This window comes from Engystomops pustulosus, chromosome 6 (genome assembly GCF_040894005.1).
Source record: "Engystomops pustulosus chromosome 6, aEngPut4.maternal, whole genome shotgun sequence".
Taxonomy (NCBI): Eukaryota; Metazoa; Chordata; class Amphibia; order Anura; family Leptodactylidae; genus Engystomops; species Engystomops pustulosus.
The window spans coordinates 168,676,720-168,699,394 of record NC_092416.1 but is presented as its reverse complement, the minus strand read 5'-3'; the positions used below and the strand labels follow the sequence as shown (position 1 = coordinate 168,699,394).

General features: G+C 46.0%; 2 protein-coding genes across 2 annotated transcripts in view; one reads left to right on the top strand and one right to left on the bottom strand.

Annotated features, from left to right (window-relative positions):
* NOTUM (notum, palmitoleoyl-protein carboxylesterase) overlaps nt 1-7,896 on the bottom strand; it is a 32,412-nt gene extending 24,516 nt beyond the window's left edge. The window contains exon 1 of the mRNA XM_072112301.1: nt 7,404-7,896. The gene's annotated coding sequence lies outside the window, so the exon portion shown is untranslated. The remainder of the gene's footprint in view (nt 1-7,403) is intronic.
* An 8,634-nt stretch (nt 7,897-16,530) lies between these two features.
* ASPSCR1 (ASPSCR1 tether for SLC2A4, UBX domain containing) overlaps nt 16,531-22,675 on the top strand; it is a 28,672-nt gene continuing 22,527 nt past the window's right edge. Inside the window, exons 1-4 of the mRNA XM_072112300.1 lie at nt 16,531-16,751; nt 18,117-18,172; nt 19,641-19,755; nt 21,511-21,614. Coding sequence (XP_071968401.1) covers nt 16,662-16,751; nt 18,117-18,172; nt 19,641-19,755; nt 21,511-21,614 — 365 coding nt within the window. The 5' untranslated portion in view covers nt 16,531-16,661. The remainder of the gene's footprint in view (nt 16,752-18,116; nt 18,173-19,640; nt 19,756-21,510; nt 21,615-22,675) is intronic.

Genomic DNA, 22,675 nt, shown 5'->3' with positions numbered 1-22,675 from the left:
CTCTCGTTGCTCTGGGGCCAAGGCTACTTCATGCTCCCAGTAGCCTCTGCAAAGATGCCTTCAAGGGTGTCCGTGTGGACTTTGAACCTGGCGGCACGGGCCTGCGAAGGCAAACTAGTTCCTGGTCCCTGGCCAGCTAAAGCAAATGTGTGTAGAGCTCCCTTGAAGACTGCGTGGTGGAAGCCAATGCACATGCACAGGTCCATGCTGATGGGTTCAAAGTTGGCACGGAAGGGCATGGGGATGAGTCTGCAGAGGCTACCGGGGGCCTGGAGCCTTAGCCCCTGCAACAATGAAAGGCAACTTCATGTCCACAGTAGCCTCTGCAGGTAATTTGCATATCAAAAACAAAAGTGTATAATCTAATGAGACAATTACAATAAAATATAATATAAAAGACAACTAATGGGAATGGCATTTGGAATCTACCTCTGGATCTACTAAAGTAAAAAGCCATAAAACCAAAGATGGGAGTCTACCTTCTAACGAGAACAGGACTGTTGTCCACATTACGCTCTGTGATAAAAGTCAAAAAATGAAACACTCAACTTCTAAAAAGTTCTCTTTTTCAAATTAAATTACACCAAAATTGGTAGTTTCGGTAAATCATTGTCCCAAAGAGAATGACCCGACATTACAGAAATTCTGCTCTTCTGTGGCAAATTAAGGGGAATCTTAAAATTAAACCACAAGAAAAAACCCAATGATCCAACAACACCCAATAAAGGTCATTCATTACCGAAATCTTGCTGCTCTACCACCCATGTAATGCTAAAATTATTAGGGTCTATCGATCTTTACCGAGCCCTTATCGTCTGCATATGGAAAGGGTCAAGATCTCCTCTAAGTTGAGTCTAATGTCTCTAGTTATTTGCCCATTAGTTATTAAGCCCTCCATCATAAGGTCTCCTTGTATAAGAATCCTTCTTGCTCCTCCACTATGTAAATGTAGTTCCCATGCAAAATCTCATATTCCCAGAGCAGATCACAGTTTCCTCTTTGCACCATGCAAAATATCTACTGTCTGGATGCAAAATAGGTCTCCCAATTATTCAAATCCCTTAGAATATGCACCATGCAAAGTATCATCATCATTCATGCCCATAGGTACAGATCCAAGTGTCCCAGACTTTCCACTGTCAATTTCATTTTAATATTGTCCAGGAAATTCTCGTAAGGGGTTCAAAGGATCCAAAAAAAGTATTCTTCCGTCAAATATACTTTAGAATATACCCAGTTTTTGGGTAATAATTCAAGGGTCCATTATGGCGTAAGAGATTGGGCCCACTGAAGGATCCTCTGCTTCTCTGTTGGGTCAGTCTGACCCCAAGTTTTGGACTGACTTCTCCGGGATCTCATTATCCCCTAGGGCAGCGATGGCGAACCTTTTAGAGACAGAGTGCCCAAACTACAACCAAGACCCACTAGTTTATCACAAAGTGCCAACATAGAAATTTAATGTGTGATTTATACTCCCTTCTCTGTCACAGTTTTCATTCATACCAGCCCCTGAGGACACCAATAAAGCAGAAAATAGAAGAAATTTGGGTGATCATTGTGCTTCCCTCCAGGGTCCCATAAACAGGAAGAATTGTCAGGGCCGGAGAAGGATCTACAATGATAATCCAGATCTGTCCACATCTTCCCACTCCTCTAGTAGTCCCAGGTAGTCCTGTCACTTTAAAATAGCTCTGTGCACAGCAAGTCCTGGGCTGTCTGGAACTGTAGGAAGATGCTGGGAGTCATCTCTGGTGATGGCCTGAGTGCCCACAGAAAGGGCTGTGCCATAGGTTCGCCACCACTGCCCTAGGGAATACACCATAATAAGAAGTTGGGTTTCTCTTTGATGGACTTCTGGGACCCATTAGGAGTAAAGAGGACTTTGTGGAGATTAATATTTATGGGTCTCCAGATCACAGAGCAAAACATTACAATAGGTCCTTGAGAATTTAGGAGAATGGACTATGGAGCAATGGAATAAGAAGAAGAAGTATCAGGATACATGTACAGATGGCAGGTTGATTCATGAAATGTGATGTTCTGGACAACGTTGGGTCAGATATTTGCCACCTGTTGCGGTAGCAGTAATAGTAGCGATCTCTTTCATCTGTTCCATCACAGATCAAAATTCTTTTGGCATTGTTTGAAGAACATGATAAAGAGCACATGGTCCTGACTGGAAGACATAATCCTCTCCATGTAAGCACCAGCTAAATGATCTGCAGTTAACATCTTGCTGCCAGATACTGTATAACACCTGTAGAAGAACTGGGCCCACCATGTGTGCTTGAAAACCCCCAAATCTATATAGGTGGTTTGGAGGTAGCTCCAATCCTTCTTGGGGGCCCATGGCCACCCAACCCTCCCACCAAATTTTAGAACGAGAATGGCCTTTACCCATGAAACCTTCATTTCAGATTGAATGCAGCAGGAGGGACACATCCTCCATTCCCTAAGAAGCTGATTCTAGCACCAGATGTAGGAAGTGACTCCAGACTTGTAGGGGCTATAATATTCCTACAGCCCAGAGCCCATGGAAGTCTTGATCTAGCCATGGGAATATCAGTTATAAGGCGACCACTGCACTGCTATAAGCAAATATCAAGATCGGCATGAAAACCAATGGTCTTGATGAAAGTCCACCATTGTCTATGGACCTGCTACAGCGCTATGCTCCACCATCTCTGAAGGTCCAAGTGTGGAAGGAGAAACTGGACACTCATTCTTATGAAGGACAACACTGTGTCCATATGGTAATACATGGCTGATGTGCTCAGTAAAACCTGCAGCACTTCAGATGCACCAGCTATGAGGTGGGTTGAGCCTCTTACCCCAGGCAGCACCACTGCATGGAGAACCCACTTAAAAAATGACCTGATATATTACTACTGGATGGGGTAGATGGGTCACCATTTTATAGGTCACCTCAGGCAGCAGAGAGTTTAGGTTCAGCCCTGGCTATTACCGAGATTTAACCAATATGCTGCTGGATTAAATCTCTCTGGGCAGATCTTTTTGCATTGCAGTTTAGTTGCAGCATATGGAGACTAGTAGAAATCCTATGTGCTTTAATACTACTGTAGCCCCTGGCACATTACTAATCTGCTGCACTTACTACCCATACGGGGACATGTATCACTCCTATTGTTTTCTTTTTTTGGTGCAACTTTTTGTGAGACTTTTCGCAGTTTGAGACCTTTTAGGTGCAGAATCAAGCAGCGTACCAAAGTGTTCTGACAAGAATATAATGCAATGTTGCCGTATTTATTGCCCAGATGTTTGTTAAACTTTTGGGTGCCGAAATTGTCCCATTCTTGCGCCTAATAAGTCCCAAAACAGAGCAAACCCAGACTTACCGTACTTTCGGGAGCTGCTATTTGGGACTAAAAAGTCTCACACCACAAAAAGCTGCAAAAGTGAGAGACTAAACAGGCAACTCTTCACATGTATCAGAAAGAGGAAAAACTTAAGATACATTGAAATCAGGCCAACTTCCGGAAACTTGAAACAGCCAAGAAACATTGACTGGAGTCACACGTGCAGATTTGTCGCTGTTCTTGAGCAGTGATTTGTTACAATATTAGATGCAAATACTTAAAGAAGAAACTTATTCCCCTCTACACTTTTGGCTAAAAAGGAAAAAGCAACAAATTACTTTTTTGCCATAAGATAATGTAAAAAAAAAAACATAACAAAGAGGTAAATGGCCAGAATGAATAAGTTCTGTATTGTCTCCTAAAACTTTTCTGTTCCCTCTGTCCCTGCTAGGAACCTCCTCTCTCATGTCAGTCCCCTCTGCACTGTGTCTACCCTCCCGCTCCTCCATCCTCCTACCCACACCCCTTCCTTTTCTGTGGTTCTGGGTGTCGCCGCTCCTCTTTGATCTCAGCTTTTTTTGGCATCCTCTTTTTTTTCTCCAAACCACAAGCAGTGTCTATGGAGTGGGTGAGGGGAAAGCAGAGGGTAAACAGAGGCCCAAATCTTTAGGAGAGGGCAGGAGCACGATCAGCGCAAAATGAGGGGGTCTTTGATGAACGTTTGTTTGTAGGAATGAAACCTGATCAAAGCTTTCAAAATTGAAAGTTATCTTCATGTCATTTGTCAAAATCCTGCGATTCATTGATTTTCCAACTTTCCTTAGGCCGCGTTCACACGTGGCAATTTTGACGCACCAATTTACATTTCGGTTTTATATTATCCTAATCAGCTGAAAGCAATTGTCTTTTCCACCTTTGAAAAACACATTTAAAGTTGGGACTTTGATTAGAAAAGTTAAGGAAACGCGTTGCATCCGGCAAGATGCAACGCGACGTGAAGCCACGAAGTCAGAAGTTTGTGTGCTTTTTAAAAACGTAACGGCCAAAACGCAACATAGAGACAGAAGGGGCAAAAACACCTGCATTTAAATAGAACAGGAAAACGAGCGTCACTGATTGTCCGTGAAAAATTTTAAACCTGTCCTATTGTTTTCAAGGATGAGGATCAGGGAAGGCGGTAGAAGTTTATGGACCACAAAAATAACGGATGTAAGGTCAGTTTTTCCTCAATGATGAGTACGGGAAACTGGGTGTTACGTTTTCTAACTAATGTTAAACATTCAGTTTTTTCTGTGAACAAACAGAAGCAAAACAAAGTCAAAGCGGAAACGGATACACGCCAGTGTGAATACGTCCTAGTATTTTTCACGTATCCTCGCCTGGATGAGCGTACAGACGGACGCTGGAGAGGTGGAGGGAGGAAGACTAGTTTAGAGGACCTGCAACCTTTTTCTCACAAAGCTTGGCATTTTGTCTTTTGCCTTTTACCCAAAGATCCCACTCCTTCAAATTCGGATTAAAACAAGTCCAGAAAAAAGGAGTTCAACAAATCAGAGACAATTCCATCTTTTTAGGCGAATCCATGACAATACACAAGTTACACAGTGTTCCCCGCCCCGGGACCCCAATTTATGATCTGTTTAGATTAAAGGTAATAAGGGTTTTGTTTTCCTGCAGCGCCTCCACAGGTGAAATTCAGTATTACACAGCATCCATTGAAATCAATGGGTTGTCTGGGTAGTACAGGACCGGATGGGTCCTCCAGATCCTCTTAGCAATAGCTCTCTGACCAAGAGATGACGATTCTGTTCAGTAGACCCATTTTCTCCAACTGGATCTGTAACCATATAATAATTTTGGAGCTCATTGATAAGGATAATCACAAAGACCGGTGATTGGTTATAACCCCAGTAAAGGCAGGTGCCCCAGAGTCTGCTCGCATTGTGTATTTATGCACATGATGGAGGCGACGCCTGCCAGAACTCATCCACCACACATTCGGAGCAGCCGCCGTCCCCACATGGCATCCTGATGTTCCCCACTGTTACAAGACTCCAGTCTGCTGCCACTTCATGTCATCACCAGCTTGGCGGAGCAGTCACACATAATCCTCGAGGCTCCTTCGCTGCACACACGTGGCATCCTCAGTCCTACTTCAAAGCACTTGTAGGGCATTGTTAGCCTTCAGTCACTGTCACCACACCTCAGGCTTCCTGTCTCCTCAAATCTGCGCCCTGTGTCATCTCCATATTTAATTACATACATGTCAGATTAGAGGGAACGTCTCAATATTCGCAGTCTGTGTTTACAATGGATGACATGTTCTGTATATACGCCAAAAGCAGATCTGAGAGTTCAACTTTAGGGGGTTAAAATGTTCCAAATAGAACAGAATTTCACCAGTTCTGTTGCTAGAATCACGACTTTATCACACGTCTTATTGTTGAGGTTGCCTCCAGATCACGAGAAAGGGGGTTCTATGTCCCTAATTTGAATGAAGCAAATGTCATGCAAGCGTCCTGCCACTCCATTCAATCTCTATGGGAGTAATACAAATCAGAGTACAGCAAGGGGAACCCCGAAATGCAACGCAACCCCTTTAAATTCATCAATGGCTTATCATGAGATGTATACTATGAATTGTAGCAGATAAGGTGTTCAAATATTTTTTCAATTTCAACCTACCTGGACAGGCAGTAGAGCCACCTTGAAGCTAATGCAGGTACTGGCATAGCCCAATAGGATATAGACTAAGTTCCCATTATATAGAATATCAAGTGTGAAGAAGGCTCAATACATGACCAAGTCATAGACTATTGTTAGATGGCGATCCAGATATAGGTGCCCTCTGGATGTAGTGGGATACGTATAGAATGTTCATCAGATTCTATAGGAATAATCCCCCCATCCCTATGTATAAGATGTATGTATATAAATAATAATAATTATTTCATTCATATAGCGCGCACAGATAGCGCGGCACAGCACAGAGCTTGCCAAATAATATCTTTCTCACCAAAATCAGTCATATACAGATTATTATTCCGCCTTCACTTTTCAATATTCGTCTCAGTTTTCCGAATGTAAAATAAGCTGAAGCGAAACGGATGCCACAAAAGCCATAAAGCTCATATCTCATAGGTGCATCTGGTCCCCAAAAGTTCATCCCTTGTGTTATAACTGCTGGCCAGATGCAGAGGTTATATGAACTCTCCCTTAAAGGGGTATTCTAACATGTTAAGTACTGTTCAATTACATATTGTAATGTAAAATATGCATCATTCAGTAACCGAAACCCAAAATAACTGTGTGTACATTACTTGTAAGCCATGAACACCGATCTATATGGCCGCAGTGCATCCTTATAGTATTGTGGATGGATGGATGCAGAACCACGGTCCATGACAGACACTTGGGAAACACATACCTACAGTGAAACCTCATGATTAGTCAGGTATGCAGCAAATTTTGGGGTGTAGAATATGCTTCTACATGGGATTGGTGTCTTGAGGCAATTGCACACCTTATGTATATACAGTGCATGCACATGCTAAGATTTGTATATAGCAGCAAACCAAGCATGCGCTTATAGGCACAAGCAGTGCCAAGGGGTCGATCTGCCCTAAATACTGATCATCTTTATCTTACAAATGCAAAGTATTATAAAAGTTTAAATGAATCACACAGTCTTGTATCCTTCCTACACTTCCCTGAATACTAGCATTTGCATCTCCTGTGTATTATACCAATATAGTACAGATACAGATTCACTACTGTCTATAAAATAGAGAAAATATTGAATTTACAGATACCAACTTGTAGCTTTACATCCTACTCCAGTGCATAGCATCAATAATGGCCACACACAGAATAGGGGTCTTATATAGCAATACAGTGCATCATGTAAAAAAAAGTGACCGATCTAGAAATCTGTCAGATCTGGACAACGACATAGAGCAATGAATGACCAGATAGTGGGGAATCTCCAGATCACAGCCTTTACCTGTAGAGGAGTCAGTCCCGTGTTAGACAATGTAGCAATGTGTGGCAGGACTGATACATAGTAACAAAAATGATAATATTTACCTATTAGATTGTAAATATTGTAACCCTTGTGATGGGGGATCTTCTCTGTGTTTCCTACTCCTTAAAGTCTTGATTCAGAGTTCCTCTAGAAGTAGTTTGTGATCCAGAGAAGGGCAGGTGCTGGCAGAGAAGAAGTTACACAGGGTAATAGTATCCAGCCAGGGACATTCCAGAAGATGGTGACTATGGAGAGGCAATCCTCTATACAGCCTGCTGCTGATAATGTAGGGGGTCCTCCAGCTTTGGAGGGGCTGAGGTGGGTGGGAAGGTGACCTGATCCCCAGTTACCAGGACAATGACCATGTAATGTGGATGGAGCTGGAGGTGAGGACTGGAGAGGCAGGAGAACCACAGTGAGCCTCACACACATCTACAAACTGCAAGAAGGGAGGAGGAGGGGGCTTTAAATTAACCCTTTTGTGACCTCCCCCTCCTGCCATTTCCTCATTAAGGAGCCGGTAAAGTCATCAGGGTGCAGCCACTTATTGGTCTTCTGCGGGTAAATGGGAAGTAATTTGAGAGGAGATGAAAAACTTTCAAAGGATTGAAGAAGCTGGAGATGAGATCAGAGCGTCCCACATCCGACTGCCCGGGGGTGGAGGGGGCTGAGAGGGGGATACAGGGGAGATAAGTGACACTGGGGGATACAGGGGAGGTAAGTGACACTGGGGGATACAGAGGATATAAGTGACACTGGGGGATACAGAGGAGATAAGTGACACTGGGGGATACAGGGGAGGTAAGTGACACTGGGGGGATACAGGGGAGATAAGTGACATTGGGGGATACAGGGGAGATAAGTGACACTGGGGGATACAGGGGAGATAAGTGACACTGGGGGATACAGGGGAGATAAGTGACACTGGGGGATACAGGGGAGATAAGTGACACTGGGGGATACAGGGGAGATAAGTGACACTGGGGGATACAGGGGAGATAAGTGACACTGGGGGATACAGGGGAGATAAGTGACAGTGGGGGGGATACAGAGGAGATAAGTAACACTGGGGGATACAGGGGAGATAAGTGACACTGGGGGATACAGGGGAGATAAGTGACACTGGGGGATACAGGGGAGATAAGTGACACCGGGGGATACAGGGGAGATAAGTGACACTGGGGGATACAGGGGAGATAAGTGACACTGGGGGATACAGGGGAGATAAGTGACACTGGGGGGATACAGGGGAGATAAGTGACATTGGGGGATACAGGGGAGATAAGTGACACTGGGGGGTACAGAGGAGATAAGTGACACTGGGGATACAGGGGAGATAAGTGACACTGGGGGATACAGGAGAGATAAGTGACACTGGGGGATACAGGAGAGATAAGTGACACTGGGGGATACAGAGGAGATAAGTGACACTGGGGGATACAGGGGAGATAAGTGACACTGGGGGATACAGAGGAGATAAGTGACACTGGGGGATACAGGGGAGATAAGTAACACTGGGGGATACAGGGGTGCTATGTGATAAGTGACACTGGGGGATACAGGGGAGATAAGTGACACTGGGGGAAACAGGGGAGATAAGTGTCACTGGGGGGATACAGAGGAGATAAGTGACACCGGGGGATACAGGGGAGATAAGTGACACTGGGGGATACAGGGGAGATAAGTGACACTGGGGGATACAGGGGAGATAAGTAACACTGGGGGATACAGGGGTGCTATGTGATAAGTGACACTGGGAGATACAGGGGAGATAAGTGACACTGGGGGGATACAGGGGAGATAAGTGACACTGGGGGATACAGGGGAGATAGGTGACACTGGGGGATACAGGGGAGATAAGTAACACTGGGGGATACAGGGGAGATAAGTGACACTGGGGGATACAGGGGAGATAAGTGACACCGGGGGATACAGGGGAGATAAGTGACACTGGGGGATACAGGGGAGATAAGTGACACTGGGGGGATACAGAGGAGATAAGTGACACTGGGGGATACAGGGGAGATAAGTGACACTGGGGGATACAGGGGAGATAAGTGACACCGGGGGATACAGGGGAGATAAGTGACACTGGGGGATACAGGGGAGATAAGTGACACCGGGGGATACAGGGGAGATAAGTGACACTGGGGGATACAGGGGAGATAAGTGACACTGGGGGGATACAGAGGAGATAAGTGACACTGGGGGATACAGGGGTGATAAGTGACACTGGGGGATACAGAGGAGATAAGTGACACTGGGGGATACAGAGGAGATAAGTGACACTGGGGGATACAGGGGAGATAAGTGACACTGGGGGATACAGGGGAGATAAGTGACAGTGGGGGATACAGGGGAGATAAGTGACACTGGGGGGATACAGGGGAGATAAGTGACACTGGGGGATACAGGGGAGATAAGTGACACTGGGGGATACAGGGGAGATAAGTGACACTGGGGGATACAGAGGAGATAAGTGACACTGGGAGATACAGGGGAGATAAGTGACACTGGGGGATACAGAAGAGATAAGTGACACTGGGGGATACAGAAGAGATAAGTGACACTGGGGGATACAGGGGAGATAAGTGACACTGGGGGTTACAGGGGAGATAAGTGACACTGGGGGGATACAGGGGAGATAAGTGACACTGGGGGATACAGGGGAGATAAGTGACACTGGGGGATACAGGGGAGATAAGTGACACTGGGGGATACAGAGGAGATAAGTGACACTGGGGGGATACAGGGGAGATAAGTGACACTGGGGGATACAGGGGAGATAAGTGACACTGGGGGATACAGGGGAGATAAGTGACACTGGGGGATACAGGGGAGATAAGTGACACTGGGGGATACAGGGGAGATAAATGACACTGGGGGATACAGGGGAGATAAGTGACACTGGGGGATACAGGGGAGATAAGTGACACTGGGGGGATACAGAGGAGATAAGTGACACTGGGGGATACAGGGGAGATAAGTGTCACTGGGGGATACAGGGGAGATAAGTGACACTGGGGGATACAGAAGAGATAAGTGACACTGGGGGATACAGGGGAGATAAGTGACACTGGGGGTTACAGGGGAGATAAGTGACACTGGGGGGATACAGGGGAGATAAGTGACACTGGGGGATACAGGGGAGATAAGTGACACTGGGGGATACAGGGGAGATAAGTGACACTGGGGGATACAGAGGAGATAAGTGACACTCGGGGATACAGAAGAGATAAGTGACACTGGGGGTTACAGGGGAGATAAGTGACACTGGGGGATACAGGGGAGATAAGTGAGACTGGGGGATACAGGGGAGATAAGTGACACTGGGGGGATACAGAGGCGATAAGTGACACTGGGGGATACAGGGGAGATAAGTGACACTGGGGGTTACAGGGGAGATAAGTGACACTGGGGGATACAGAGGAGATAAGAGACACTGGGGGGATACAGGGGAGATAAGTGACAGTGGGGGATACAGGGGAGATAAGTGACACTGGGGGATACAGAGGAGATAAGTGACACTGGGGGGATACAGGGGAGATAAGTGACACTGGGGGGATACAGAGGAGATAAGTGACACTGGGGGGATACAGAGGAGATAAGTGACACTGGGGGATACAGGGGAGATAAGAGACACTGGGGGGATACAGGGGAGATAAGTGACACTGGGGGGATACAGGGGAGATAAGTGACACTGGGGGATACAGGGGAGATAAGTGACACTGGGGGATACAGAGGAGATAAGTGACACTGGGGGGATACAGGGGAGATAAGTGACACTGGGGGGATACAGAGGAGATAAGTGACACTGGGGGGATACAGAGGAGATAAGTGACACTGGGGGATACAGGGGAGATAAGTGACACTGGGGGATACAGGGGAGATAAGTGACACTGGGGGGATACAGGGGAGATAAGTGACACTGGGGGGATACAGGGGAGATAAGTGACATTGGGGGATACAGGGGAGATAAGTGACACTGGGGGGTACAGAGGAGATAAGTGACACTGGGGGATACAGAGGAGATAAGTGACACTGGGGGATACAGGGGAGATAAGTGACACTGGGGGGATACAGGGGAGATAAGTGACACTGGGGGATACAGGGGAGATAAGTGACACTGGGGGATACAGAGGAGATAAGTGACACTGGGGGATACAGGGGAGATAAGTGACACTGTGGGATACAGAGGAGATAAGTGACACTGGGGGATACAGGGGAGATAAGTGACACTGGGGGATACAGGGGAGATAAGTGACACTGGGGGGATACAGGGGAGATAAGTGACACTGGGGGGATACAGGGGAGATAAGTGACACTGGGGGGATACAGGGGAGATAAGTGACACTGGGGATACAGGGGAGATAAGTGACACTGGGGGATACAGGGAAGATAAGTGACACTGGGGGATACAGGGGAGATAAGTGACAGTGGGGGATACAGAGGAGATAAGTGACACTGGGGAGATATAGGGGTGATAAGTGACACTGGGGCATACAGGGGTGCTATGTGATAAGTGACACTGGGGATACAGGGGTGCCATGTGATAAGTGACACTGGGGATACAGGGGTGCCTTGTGATAAGTGACACTGGGGATACAGGGCCGCCATGTGATAAGTGACACTGGGGATACAGAGGTGCCATGTGATAAGTGACACTAGGGATACAGAGGTGCCATGTGATAAGTGACACTGGGGAGATACAGAGGTGCCATGTGATAAGTGACACTGGGGAGATACAGGGGTGCCATGTGATAAGTGACACTGGGGGATACAGGGGTGCCATGTGATAAGTGACACTGGGGAGATACAGAGGTGCCATGTGATAAGTGACACTGGGGATACAGGGGAGATAACTGACACTTGGGAATACAGGGGAGATAAGTGACACTGGGGGAGATACAAGGGCCATGTTACACTGGGGGGATACAGGGGAGATAAGTGACACTGGGGAGATACAGGGGTGATAAGTGACATTGAGGGATACAGGGTGATTAGTCACACTGGGGGGATACAAGGGTGGAATTGATAAGTGACACTGGGGGATGCAGGGGTGACATGTGACTCTGGGGTAAGGGTGTTTTGGGAGGGGGAGACTTGGGGAGGGGGAGAGAGGGGGAAGTTGCAGGGGTGCCATGTAATAAGTGTTACACTGGGGGGTTAGAGGGGTGCCATTTGACTCTGGGGCTAGGGTGTCATGTGATAAGGGGACTTGGGGAGTCTCATTTTCCTCATTAATGCATGGATTTACCTGCCCATTATGTGATCCCCAGCCATGGAAGACCCTTTTTGGCCATAGAGCTGGTGATAGAAATGGATCGTCCTAATGGAAATTTTGTGACTGAGCATTGGAACTGGACCTACCATGATCTGCTACTGTGACAATCCTGGACCTCTAGATCTAGTCTTCCCTATCCAGCTCAGATGAATCAGTCAACATTGTGTGCACTGGTAGAAGGCACTTACTAGTATGGTACTGCTGGTGCTATCTAGCCTCGTATAGGGGATCTGCAGTAGTGGAACTTCAGAGACAAAGGGATCATAGTCCAAAAATGTGACTGTGGGCCCGGTTATGTAGAGAGTGTGTGGACCTCAGATTTATGGATTATTTATTATGGATATGCAAATGAATTTGCATGTGCAATGGGGGGTAAACTTGATTTCCTTGCAGACAGTCGTGGCACAGAGGGATGAAAATGTCATTCAAGGCATCCATCTGTAGGTAAAGTGCCTCCATTGCACTAGCTGGCTTATTTGCATATCCAAAAAAAGATAACTACCTCTGCATAGCTTCATTGGACATGGACACAAAGGGGCATATTTATCAGGCGTGAGGCGCAGAGGCCCTGAAATAATCGCAAATGCTAGCTTATTGCTAGCTTTTCCCATTATTTGCCCTGATCCACCAGTGGGGCGTGAAGGGGGGGGGGGCGCGGCCGGCCGAGCGGAGGGCGTTACTATCCCCGCGCCTGCGCACTTGCTGCTGCCGGTGACTTTTCCTACACATCAAGAGGCTGAAGACGCCAGTGTATGATAAATATGCCCCAAAATCTTTGTTTATACTTCTATAAAAGGAAACCAACCACCTACAAACATAAAAAAAACTATTAGTATTCAACCCCGCTCCAATTCACCATGATCCTGGCACTGTTTATCGCTAATCTTGATGTCCAGCATGGGAGTGGGAGGTGCAGGGGCGTGCATAATTAGCAGCCAGGAGATCCGGACATCTTGTCCCTATGCTCCGTGCTGCTAATTATAACTTTCTTTTCTAGGTGATCCTGGTGTGTCAAGGTTAGCGACGGAGAGCGTCAGGATCAAGGTGAAGAGGGCGGCGGAGGGGAGTATTAATAGCTTTTTTTATGTTTCATAAATGGTTGGTTTCCTTTAAAGGCCGGTATATAGTGCAATTATAGACAAGTGGGATCCTTCAGGCTCCCTTTAAGCTAGTGTGTATGTCCAGCCTATCATCCATCGGAATAACAGACCTGTCTGAATTCTATTTATACTTTCATCATAACCTCTGGATATTGTGAAAGATACGCTTTGCAGTCACTGAGCGTTCCCCCTTAAAATCCAAGATGATCCGCCCACAATTTTTAAGACGTGAGCAACATACATTGCCAAGATGATAGACTGTCATCCGCGTATTCCCTAAAGTGCTCCAACCCGAGAATTAGGTCAACGTGAAACCCAGTAATTTGTTGAAATGTTGACTGATCGGAGGAGTAACATAGAAAGAATTCATCTTTGATAATTTATTGGCTGTCACTTTAACCAGAACCAGAAACGTAAACCTCCATAATGCATCCTGCAGCTCGAAAAAAGATCAGATATCACATGCCTTGATCTTCGGGAGGATGAATCAGGATTACTTCTTCAAATATCTGCAGAAGACTTTAGAGGTAGGATTTTACATGGATGAATGGAAATATGTTAGGAAGCCGCCGGATGCCTGGTCCCAAAGCAATGAGCAACCCTCCTGACAAATGGTTACCGCTCTATCCTCTGCACCTGATGTTGTCCTATTTCGTGTTTTTTAGATAGGGGCTCGCTAGTTGTGGGGCTGCTTTGTAAGGTAATATGAAAGGGGCTTCACGGAGAAGAACTTAAATGGGTTCTGCAGCTAATGGAGGTCTCAGTGATAGGATCCCCATGGATCACGAGAACAGGGGTCCGTTGTACCCCCTTTGTACCCTGAGATGAAGAGGCACAAAAACATTGTAACGTACTTATTCTGTGGCGCCCAGGAGGACAACCTCTGTGATTGGCATGTGTCTCTTACCAATCTAAAATAATATGTGCCCTACTGCAACAGTCTTGTAGACTGTACCTATGTGACATCCTTGTGGCCATGACCTGAGAGCATTTTAAAGCAACTCTTCCCGGGTTTCCTTGGAGTGAGGAGGTGTGAACAGGGCTGGATAATGATTGGAGCTTCGGCACAGCGATTATTCCTGCTCAAGGGGACGCTGAATGGAAAATACCATGATAATCCAAATTTCCCCTCCTTTCAACTGTATTGGTTTCCAATTCCAAGACGCCAATATGATTGCATTTGGCATCTAAAAGGTTCAGCAGCACTGCTCTATAATGTCCATCTGTAGCCACAACATACTGTAGTAAGGTGGTCAATATTAACAGAAATGCATTTGTGGACATTCAAGAGGAAGTCTAGAATGAGATGTTTAGATGTCTGGTACAACCCTGAGGCAATGCTTCAATAATGTCCATATAATTCAGGTTGGGCTCCTCCACATCGCAGTAAGAAAGCTTGTGTCCATAACTTGGATCCAGAACACACAAGATGCTAAAAGAAGGCATCACAGTGAATACACCTCTACGTGACTACGTTGTGGGGAGGTATATATCTGCCGGATATATGTCCCCATAGACACCTATGGCACCTGGGCTCGGCATGCTCTATGTTTGGCCGTATTGCTGCTGTCACACGTTTGGCTAGCATTGCGCTCATAATGTGACGTTAGCGTACATGGGGTGGGCTTCGGTCCGATCGCATATGCGTTTTGAGGGAAACGCATGCGAGCCGTCACCAGGCCCCGGTGTCTTGTTTAAATGCAAGACACTGGGTCCTGGTTATCCATCACATGTGTTTCCCTCAAAACGCATATGTGATTAGGCCGAAGCGGCCCATTGTGCGCTAACATTGCGTTATGAGCGGAATGTGTGACCACTGCCTTAAAATGGCCATGTGACGCTGTTTCCTATGGAGAGGAGAGCTGCCGTATGCTCACCAGGAATGCTCCAATTTTTTCCTACCGGCCCATGAATCCATGGAAAAAAGAGGAGATGCGAGGAGACCAGACCACGGCCTCCATTGATTTCAGTGGCTCGAGGTCACAGTGAGCACACGCTGCATCACTGCATCGTGACCATGTCGGGCAGCCGCGACGCTCTTCTGCCTTTGGAGGGAGGAGAGGTGATCGCAGTGTGAATGAGCCCTAGGGTGATGCCACACATGGCGTTTTGATCCCGTTTTTGGTCCGTTTTTAAGCAGTCCGTCAAAAAACACATGCGTTTTTAACCAGTTTTAATAATATAAGATAATTGGTGAAACCTGTCAAAAACGGATGCATTTTTTGACGGACTGCTTAAAAATGGACCAAAAACGGGATTCAAAAAGCCATGTGTGGGATCACCCTTAGGGCGCGTTCAGGCCGGCGCCACACAGGGCGCTTTGTCTGCGCTTGCAAACGCAAACAAAGTCGCGATCGATTGAGCGTGGCCCGCCCCGGTGGGCGCGACTTTGTCTGCGTTTGCATTTGCAAGCGCAGACAAAGCGCCCTGTGTGGCGCCGGCCTCACACGTTGCGTTTTGACCTGTGTTTTCATTGCGTTTGAAACGCATATACAACAGCTGAGGAGGGGTGATTTGCCTAATTACATCACTGTTAACATTTCCGATTTGCCAAATGCAGTGTTATCATGTTTGATTGAACCTTTGGCTGACGTCCTTTTCCATCTACCTATAACTATGAAATGGCCCAAAATATCATTTTATTACTTTGACTCGATACCATATTTGTATTTCCCGCCAAAATTGCGTGCTGACAGTATATATAACACACTACTGACAAGAAACAAAACTGAGGCAGAAAAGACGAGAGAAAATGTCTGTTTATTTGAGGGAAGGTTTCATTTCAGCAGGACACACGGTCTGTAAACTTATATCACTCGTTCATGGTACGATGATAAAACTCTGCGCAGACATTTCTCCTCAGAGAAAGGTTTTTTGTCCGGGGCAGGTGTTGTTTCAATAAAGTTGGTTGAAAGATTCTGCGACGTCAGGACAATATGGCAGCCAGCGGAGCTGCTGTGTCGGTTTTGGCCCCCAACGGGCGGCGGCAGACCGTCAAAGTGACAGCGGGGACCCCACTCCTTCAGGTAAACGTGTAAATAAGCAGCCATTAGATCAGCACCTTCATTTCACCTGACAGCGGGGCCGACAGGCGTCACGTGACCCGCCGCCAGCCATCACGTGACCCGGGTGCTTATTTCTAGTTATAGCGTAATGCTTATATTTATATAGAACTACAATTCCCAGCATGCCGTAGTAGCTGAACCAGCAGTGAGGAAAGCTGGGACTTGTAGTTTCCATAATATTATGGCCTGTATCACTGCTGTGCATCGCTTTCAGCTGTGTCATCCTATGGCCGGCTACCAGATGACATTCCATAGTGGTCCACACACAGTCATTCAGTAGATTACTATGCGGGCTGTCAGGGGTGACCTCACCCAGGGCTTTCATCCTATTCCTGCTCAACATTATCATTATTATGAGTAAATTCTCACAGGAAGCGCCAGTCATGCGTTATTACAGCACCGGCGCCCCTTATATTCGCCATAAAAATGTTACTTTAACCCCTTCCTGACTGATGTTTCCCATTTTCACTGCTTCTCAAGATCTGTACATTTTTTTAAAAAAATGTTTCCATCACCTGTCGTAACGCAGTGTGACCACTGTAGAGAGTATGGCGCTGTCTGACCTCCAATAGGGCCTGGACAACCCCTTTAAATGCCCCAATGTAGCATTTTACGCATATTTTTGGACAGGGCTCGCTCCAATCCCGTCCCTTTTCATAGTCAAGGCACATTTATTGATTCTAAAAATTCTAAATAGTCAAAAGTTAAAAGACTTGATTTTATTTCTGTAATGGAAAGCTAAACAACATATGTGATCCCTCCTTCTCTCCCGGCAAGTAATGAATGAGGCCTATTATTTAGTTTTGGTCCGAAACGTCTTATAAGCCGCCATATTGGATTAAGGGCAAGTTTTTCCAATGGGAATGGGGTCATTTAACAGATCAAAGACCAGAATTCGATTGCCTCAATCAGATTTGTAATATTTCTTGTGGTTTGAAATACAGAAATTCTCATGCAAGCACCAGGGAGAACACATCACGTAGCTGTATATTACAGGGAACGTTTCTGGTTGTTGTTGCAGCTTTCTATGTTGGTAACTTTTGGATCACAAGAGATATTCCAGATCTGATTTCTGAGATAATTCTCTCTTCTTTGATACATTACGTGACCGGCTTTGGAAAAACTCGATCCATAATTTCAGCTTCCAAGATGGCAGCCAGGTTCCATAGATGGCATAAAAGATGGACCCCTCACCCAGTACTTGCTGGGGTATCGGATATTCATTTTCCCTTTCCTTTCTGGGAGTCGCTTCCCTTGCCTTGTATATGAATTGTGGTGTAAACTATGACGTGGATCTGCTCCATCCTTATGTGCGTCTGTTTCCAGGTGCTGGAAGATGTCTGCAAGAAACAGAACTTCAACCCCAGAGAATATAACCTCAAGTGAGTGTGTGGTAGTAAAATACTCCGTGTATACTCCGGGATTTACTGATAACGATCGCATAGTTACACTCTGTAGGTTAGTAATGAGGGAAAGAGCTCTGACTACACACATTGGCCCAGATTTATCATTAGACTCTAACGTGCAGGGTGCGGCAGATTATTAAATACTGGCGCATGGTCTTCAATAATCCGGCGCAACCTGCACGTGCCGATCGCGGCTAAACAGCACACCAGTTTTTTTTCTGGTGCACTTATTTCAGTTATGTCGGACTTTTGACATAAATGTAGCACCCGGTGTGAGTCGGCACCAGAACGCTCCTATAGGTGCAGATTTTTGTGTTGTGGCGGACACATCTGGCGCAAACACTACATAAATACATGTGCATGCAGTTTTCACGTGTATTTAGAAATCTGGGCCACTGTTTTTTTGTAAATCTGGGTTTTGTAAATCTGGGCCACTGTGTCCAATATAAAATGTATATGGCGAAGTGCACTACGTCAATATAAATATCACTACTCGAATACGTATATTATAGGAAAATTACCATCAACATCCAGCATAAGGGACACTTCAGGCAACGGGACTGTGGTCTTATATTTGTTATCCATGGTCTCCTTCTTTATAAAAATCAACGTAAAATTATGCTAATGAGGTGAATTTACCCGCAGAGCCCCTCCATACTATAGCTTCACAGGCTGTTACACTCTCTCCCTACTCCCTCTGCCTGATGTAATCTCACACAGTGGCAGGGGAGAAGTGCCCCTGCGCAGCCTATGAAGCTGCAGCATGGAGGGGCTCTAATAATGCCCCAAGAGCCCTTCTGGCTCATTGTTATTGTTATGTTAATTTTAGAAGGAAGGAGGCCACGGATAACACATCTAAGAAGATTACCACAGTCCCGGTGCCTGGATCTATAAGAAAGTGTCCCTGGTTTATCAGGATGGATTTTGCTGGTAGATTTCCTTTGCCTCGCTCAGCAGCACCATAAACAATGACTTCTTTTTATCTAGATTTTATTGAATTCTTAGTCTTTTTAACATATTCAGACAGTAAGGGGGATTTCAGATCAGCCCAAGAGGTCGGAATACAATGCAAAGTTTAGATAAAGCAACCCAGTGATAGAATATGGCATACTTTTGTATACTTTTCATGATCAGTGAGGGTCCGACCTGTGGGACCAAGACTGACACAAAGAATAAAGGCGCCACATGTAGCGGTGTGGATTTCCCCCTCCTTTACACTTGGTCAGGAGTTTCTACCACAAATAACACTGTGATCATTGAGGGATCTCGGTGGTGCAAATCTGCTGGTGCTTATCAGGTACAATCTTTAAGGGGGGGTCCAGCGCGTGCACCATACATGTGCTGACACCATATGTTCCTCACAGGGCCATCATGTGAGTACGTGTTTGCGTCATCCAGTCTCAACTCCGCATTAATGACCGAACCAATTTCCATTCATCCACAGATTTCAGAGGACGGTGCTGGATCTATCCCTTCAGTGGCGATTCGCCAACCTCCCTAACAATGCTAAGCTGGAGATGGTGAGCCGGGCACAGCAGCGCGCTGGAGCAGAGAGCGCGGTGAGACAACGCTTCCAGGAATTCTTCTGGTGATGAGGAATATTTGTGGTTAAGGCGCACGCTGTGTTTACAAGCACTTTCCTGGCTTCACACAATACCTTGCCGCAGCACGTGCGGACCCCGCAGAGAGGTCTCCCTTTATAGGCCCTGGTATCACACGTGGATATGAGATCATCACCGCTCTAAGAATAGCATGACATAGCAAAAGTGCTCGTAAAATGTTATTTTCTCTAGGTACCAAATGTGCTTTGTGAGAGATTTGCTATTGGATCTACAGTGGTGCCTGTATAGGACTGACTGCAGGGCTGTATATCAGAGCTCTGTAATGTGCTGTATATAGTCCCTCTCATTCACTCATTGGAGGTTGTAATACCTTTTTTCTGCACACTGGGGGACATTTACTATGTTTTGTGGCGCTCGCACCGCATGTTCTGCTTTGCGACCTATTTATTAGCTGGCGGCACCAGAAAAAAATTAGTTTTTCCGTCTGCTCCGAAAAGGGGTGTGGCTTTTGCGGAGTGGAAACTCAGACACACTTGATATGTGTTGTAGCCATTTTTGGGCGCTGTAAACTGGCGGAACGTAGACCAAAAGAAAGTTGGTCTAACAGGGACACAAAACCGTGCTATTGCTCTGAGCTTACACTAGCGTTACCCGGACTGCAGGGAACTTGCTTTTCAAAAGTGGAGTTTAAAATAACCATTACAGTGGAATGTAATTTTATCACGGATTTTGGATGAATTGTATGACTATCTATAAAATGTAAATTGCTGTTTGAATAATAATAATGATTCCTTTATTTATATAGCGCACACATAGCTTGTCACATCAGTCCTTGTCCCCAACGGGGCTCACAATCTAATCAACCTACCAGTATGTTTTATGGAGTGTGGGAGGAAACCCATACAAACTCATTGCAGATGTTGACCCTGGGTCTGGAACCCAGGTCCCCAGTGCTGCAAGGCTGCTACCCACTGAGCGACTGTGCTGCCCACCATAAGGATACCTGCTGCCTGTCCTTCTGGCGTCCAATTCAGACTGGAGGAGCTGTCGGAAGAGGTCAGCAGCAGATGCATTTCTGCAGCGGCCATTGCTTCACTCCAGGGCAGCGCTCAGCTTGTTCTCCGACTGCTACACACATTTCTGGAGCTCGGGACAGATTTTGGTCCCAGGGACAGAAAATGCTCTCGGTGCCAGAAATTTATCTGCACAGCTCCACAATATTAAATATGTATCTTCTTTCCAAGAGCAAGTCAGCAACCAAGCCAGTGCAGACACCGCCACTTTATGTAAATGTTCCCCAGTGTATTTTTGTTTTATAGTAAATTTGATCACTCATCCTACGGAGCCCCTGGCTCCCGATAGTGGAAGTCTGACCTCCACTGATCAGGTGTTCATGACCTATCCTTCCCAAGAGCAGGGGTTTAATCTCACTAACTGAATGAATTGGCAGGTGAAGTATGCTTCAATGATTCAATATCATTAGGAGTGCCAGAAATTGCTGAGCACAACACTAGGGTATCATTCACAGTCAACGAGAGTCTCGGAGGTGGCCAGTGCTCAGCAATTTCCATTGCTCCCATAATATTGAACGGAGCGGCTGGACGCATGCTTGACCTGCCGCTCCCTAGTGAGAACAAACACCTGTGATCGATGGAGATCCCAGCAGAGCCTTAGGTCAGTGGTTGCAGTTCCTATAGATTCAATACTGCTAGACCTAAAATTAAACTTTAGGTTTCTCTGATTGTGTCCTAGAAAGTTCGAGTAGCCCTGCAGCTGGAGGACGGGACGAGGTTACAGGATGAGTTCCTCTGCAGCCAGAATCTATGGGAAGTCCTGGGCCATTTTTCACAGACGAGGTAAGTGCAGAATACTTGTCCGCTGTCATTTATATCCACCAGATGAGGCTACAATCACAACTATACTCCCGAGACACACACATAACACTATAGGGTTTACTTATTATAAAGATTGTGTCCTTTACCTGCCAATGAGATTCTATCCAGTCACAGCAAAAAGCATCATGACAGCGTTTTTTTACAGGTCTCTGTTCATTCCTGATGATTGCCCCCTTTAATCCTGTGCACCAAGCCAACCACACTATATATTATGTAAAAGCAACTAAAACTATATGGGGATGACTGTACAGTCGTGACCATTGCTCTACGTCAGTGGAACCAACCAATGTGCTGATATTGTAAAAGCAGATCTACCCATCTTTGCTGTGGGTGTCATGTCCTGCCGTTCATCCTGTGTAGTTTGGCGCTGAGGATTCAGGACGCATTAATATGCACCTATCACCCCTCAGTGTAAGGGCTACATCAGACGCTTGCAATTTGGACGGATTTTAAATTTTGACTATGGATTGAGTGATCCAAACTAGTTACGTCGTGGGCTTGTAATTTGGGGGTCATTAGACTTGTAGTAAGGATCTGCAGGCGTAATGAGGACCATAAAATTGGGCTTTTGGCCACTGTTAGGGGTCCAAACACAAGAGAATGAAAAGAGATGAGCAGACCCGAAGTGAAGGTTCGGAGTGTGGGTGTTCCACCGAACCCGGACATATTGCCGAGATATGATTGGCCAGGGTGCTCAGCAGCCAATATGTCTGGGTCGAGACGAATGCACCCAAACCTACATTAGGGGTTTGTTCATCTATCATAATACATCTTTTTAAAGAATGTGAAACTGTCCGATTTCAGCTATATTTGTCATTCCTATAGATTTTGAATGGAGCAGCAATGTGTTCCTGTTGCTGGGAATCTTTGGACCCCTCATCTTATGAACAGTGGGGGTCCTAGGGATAACAAATAAATCACCTATTCTGTTAACTCAGACCATCAGCAGAATTCAGAACAACTCGACTTCTGTTTTGATGCTCTTTTATAGCAATGAGTTTTCTCCATGTTCTGTTCTCTCC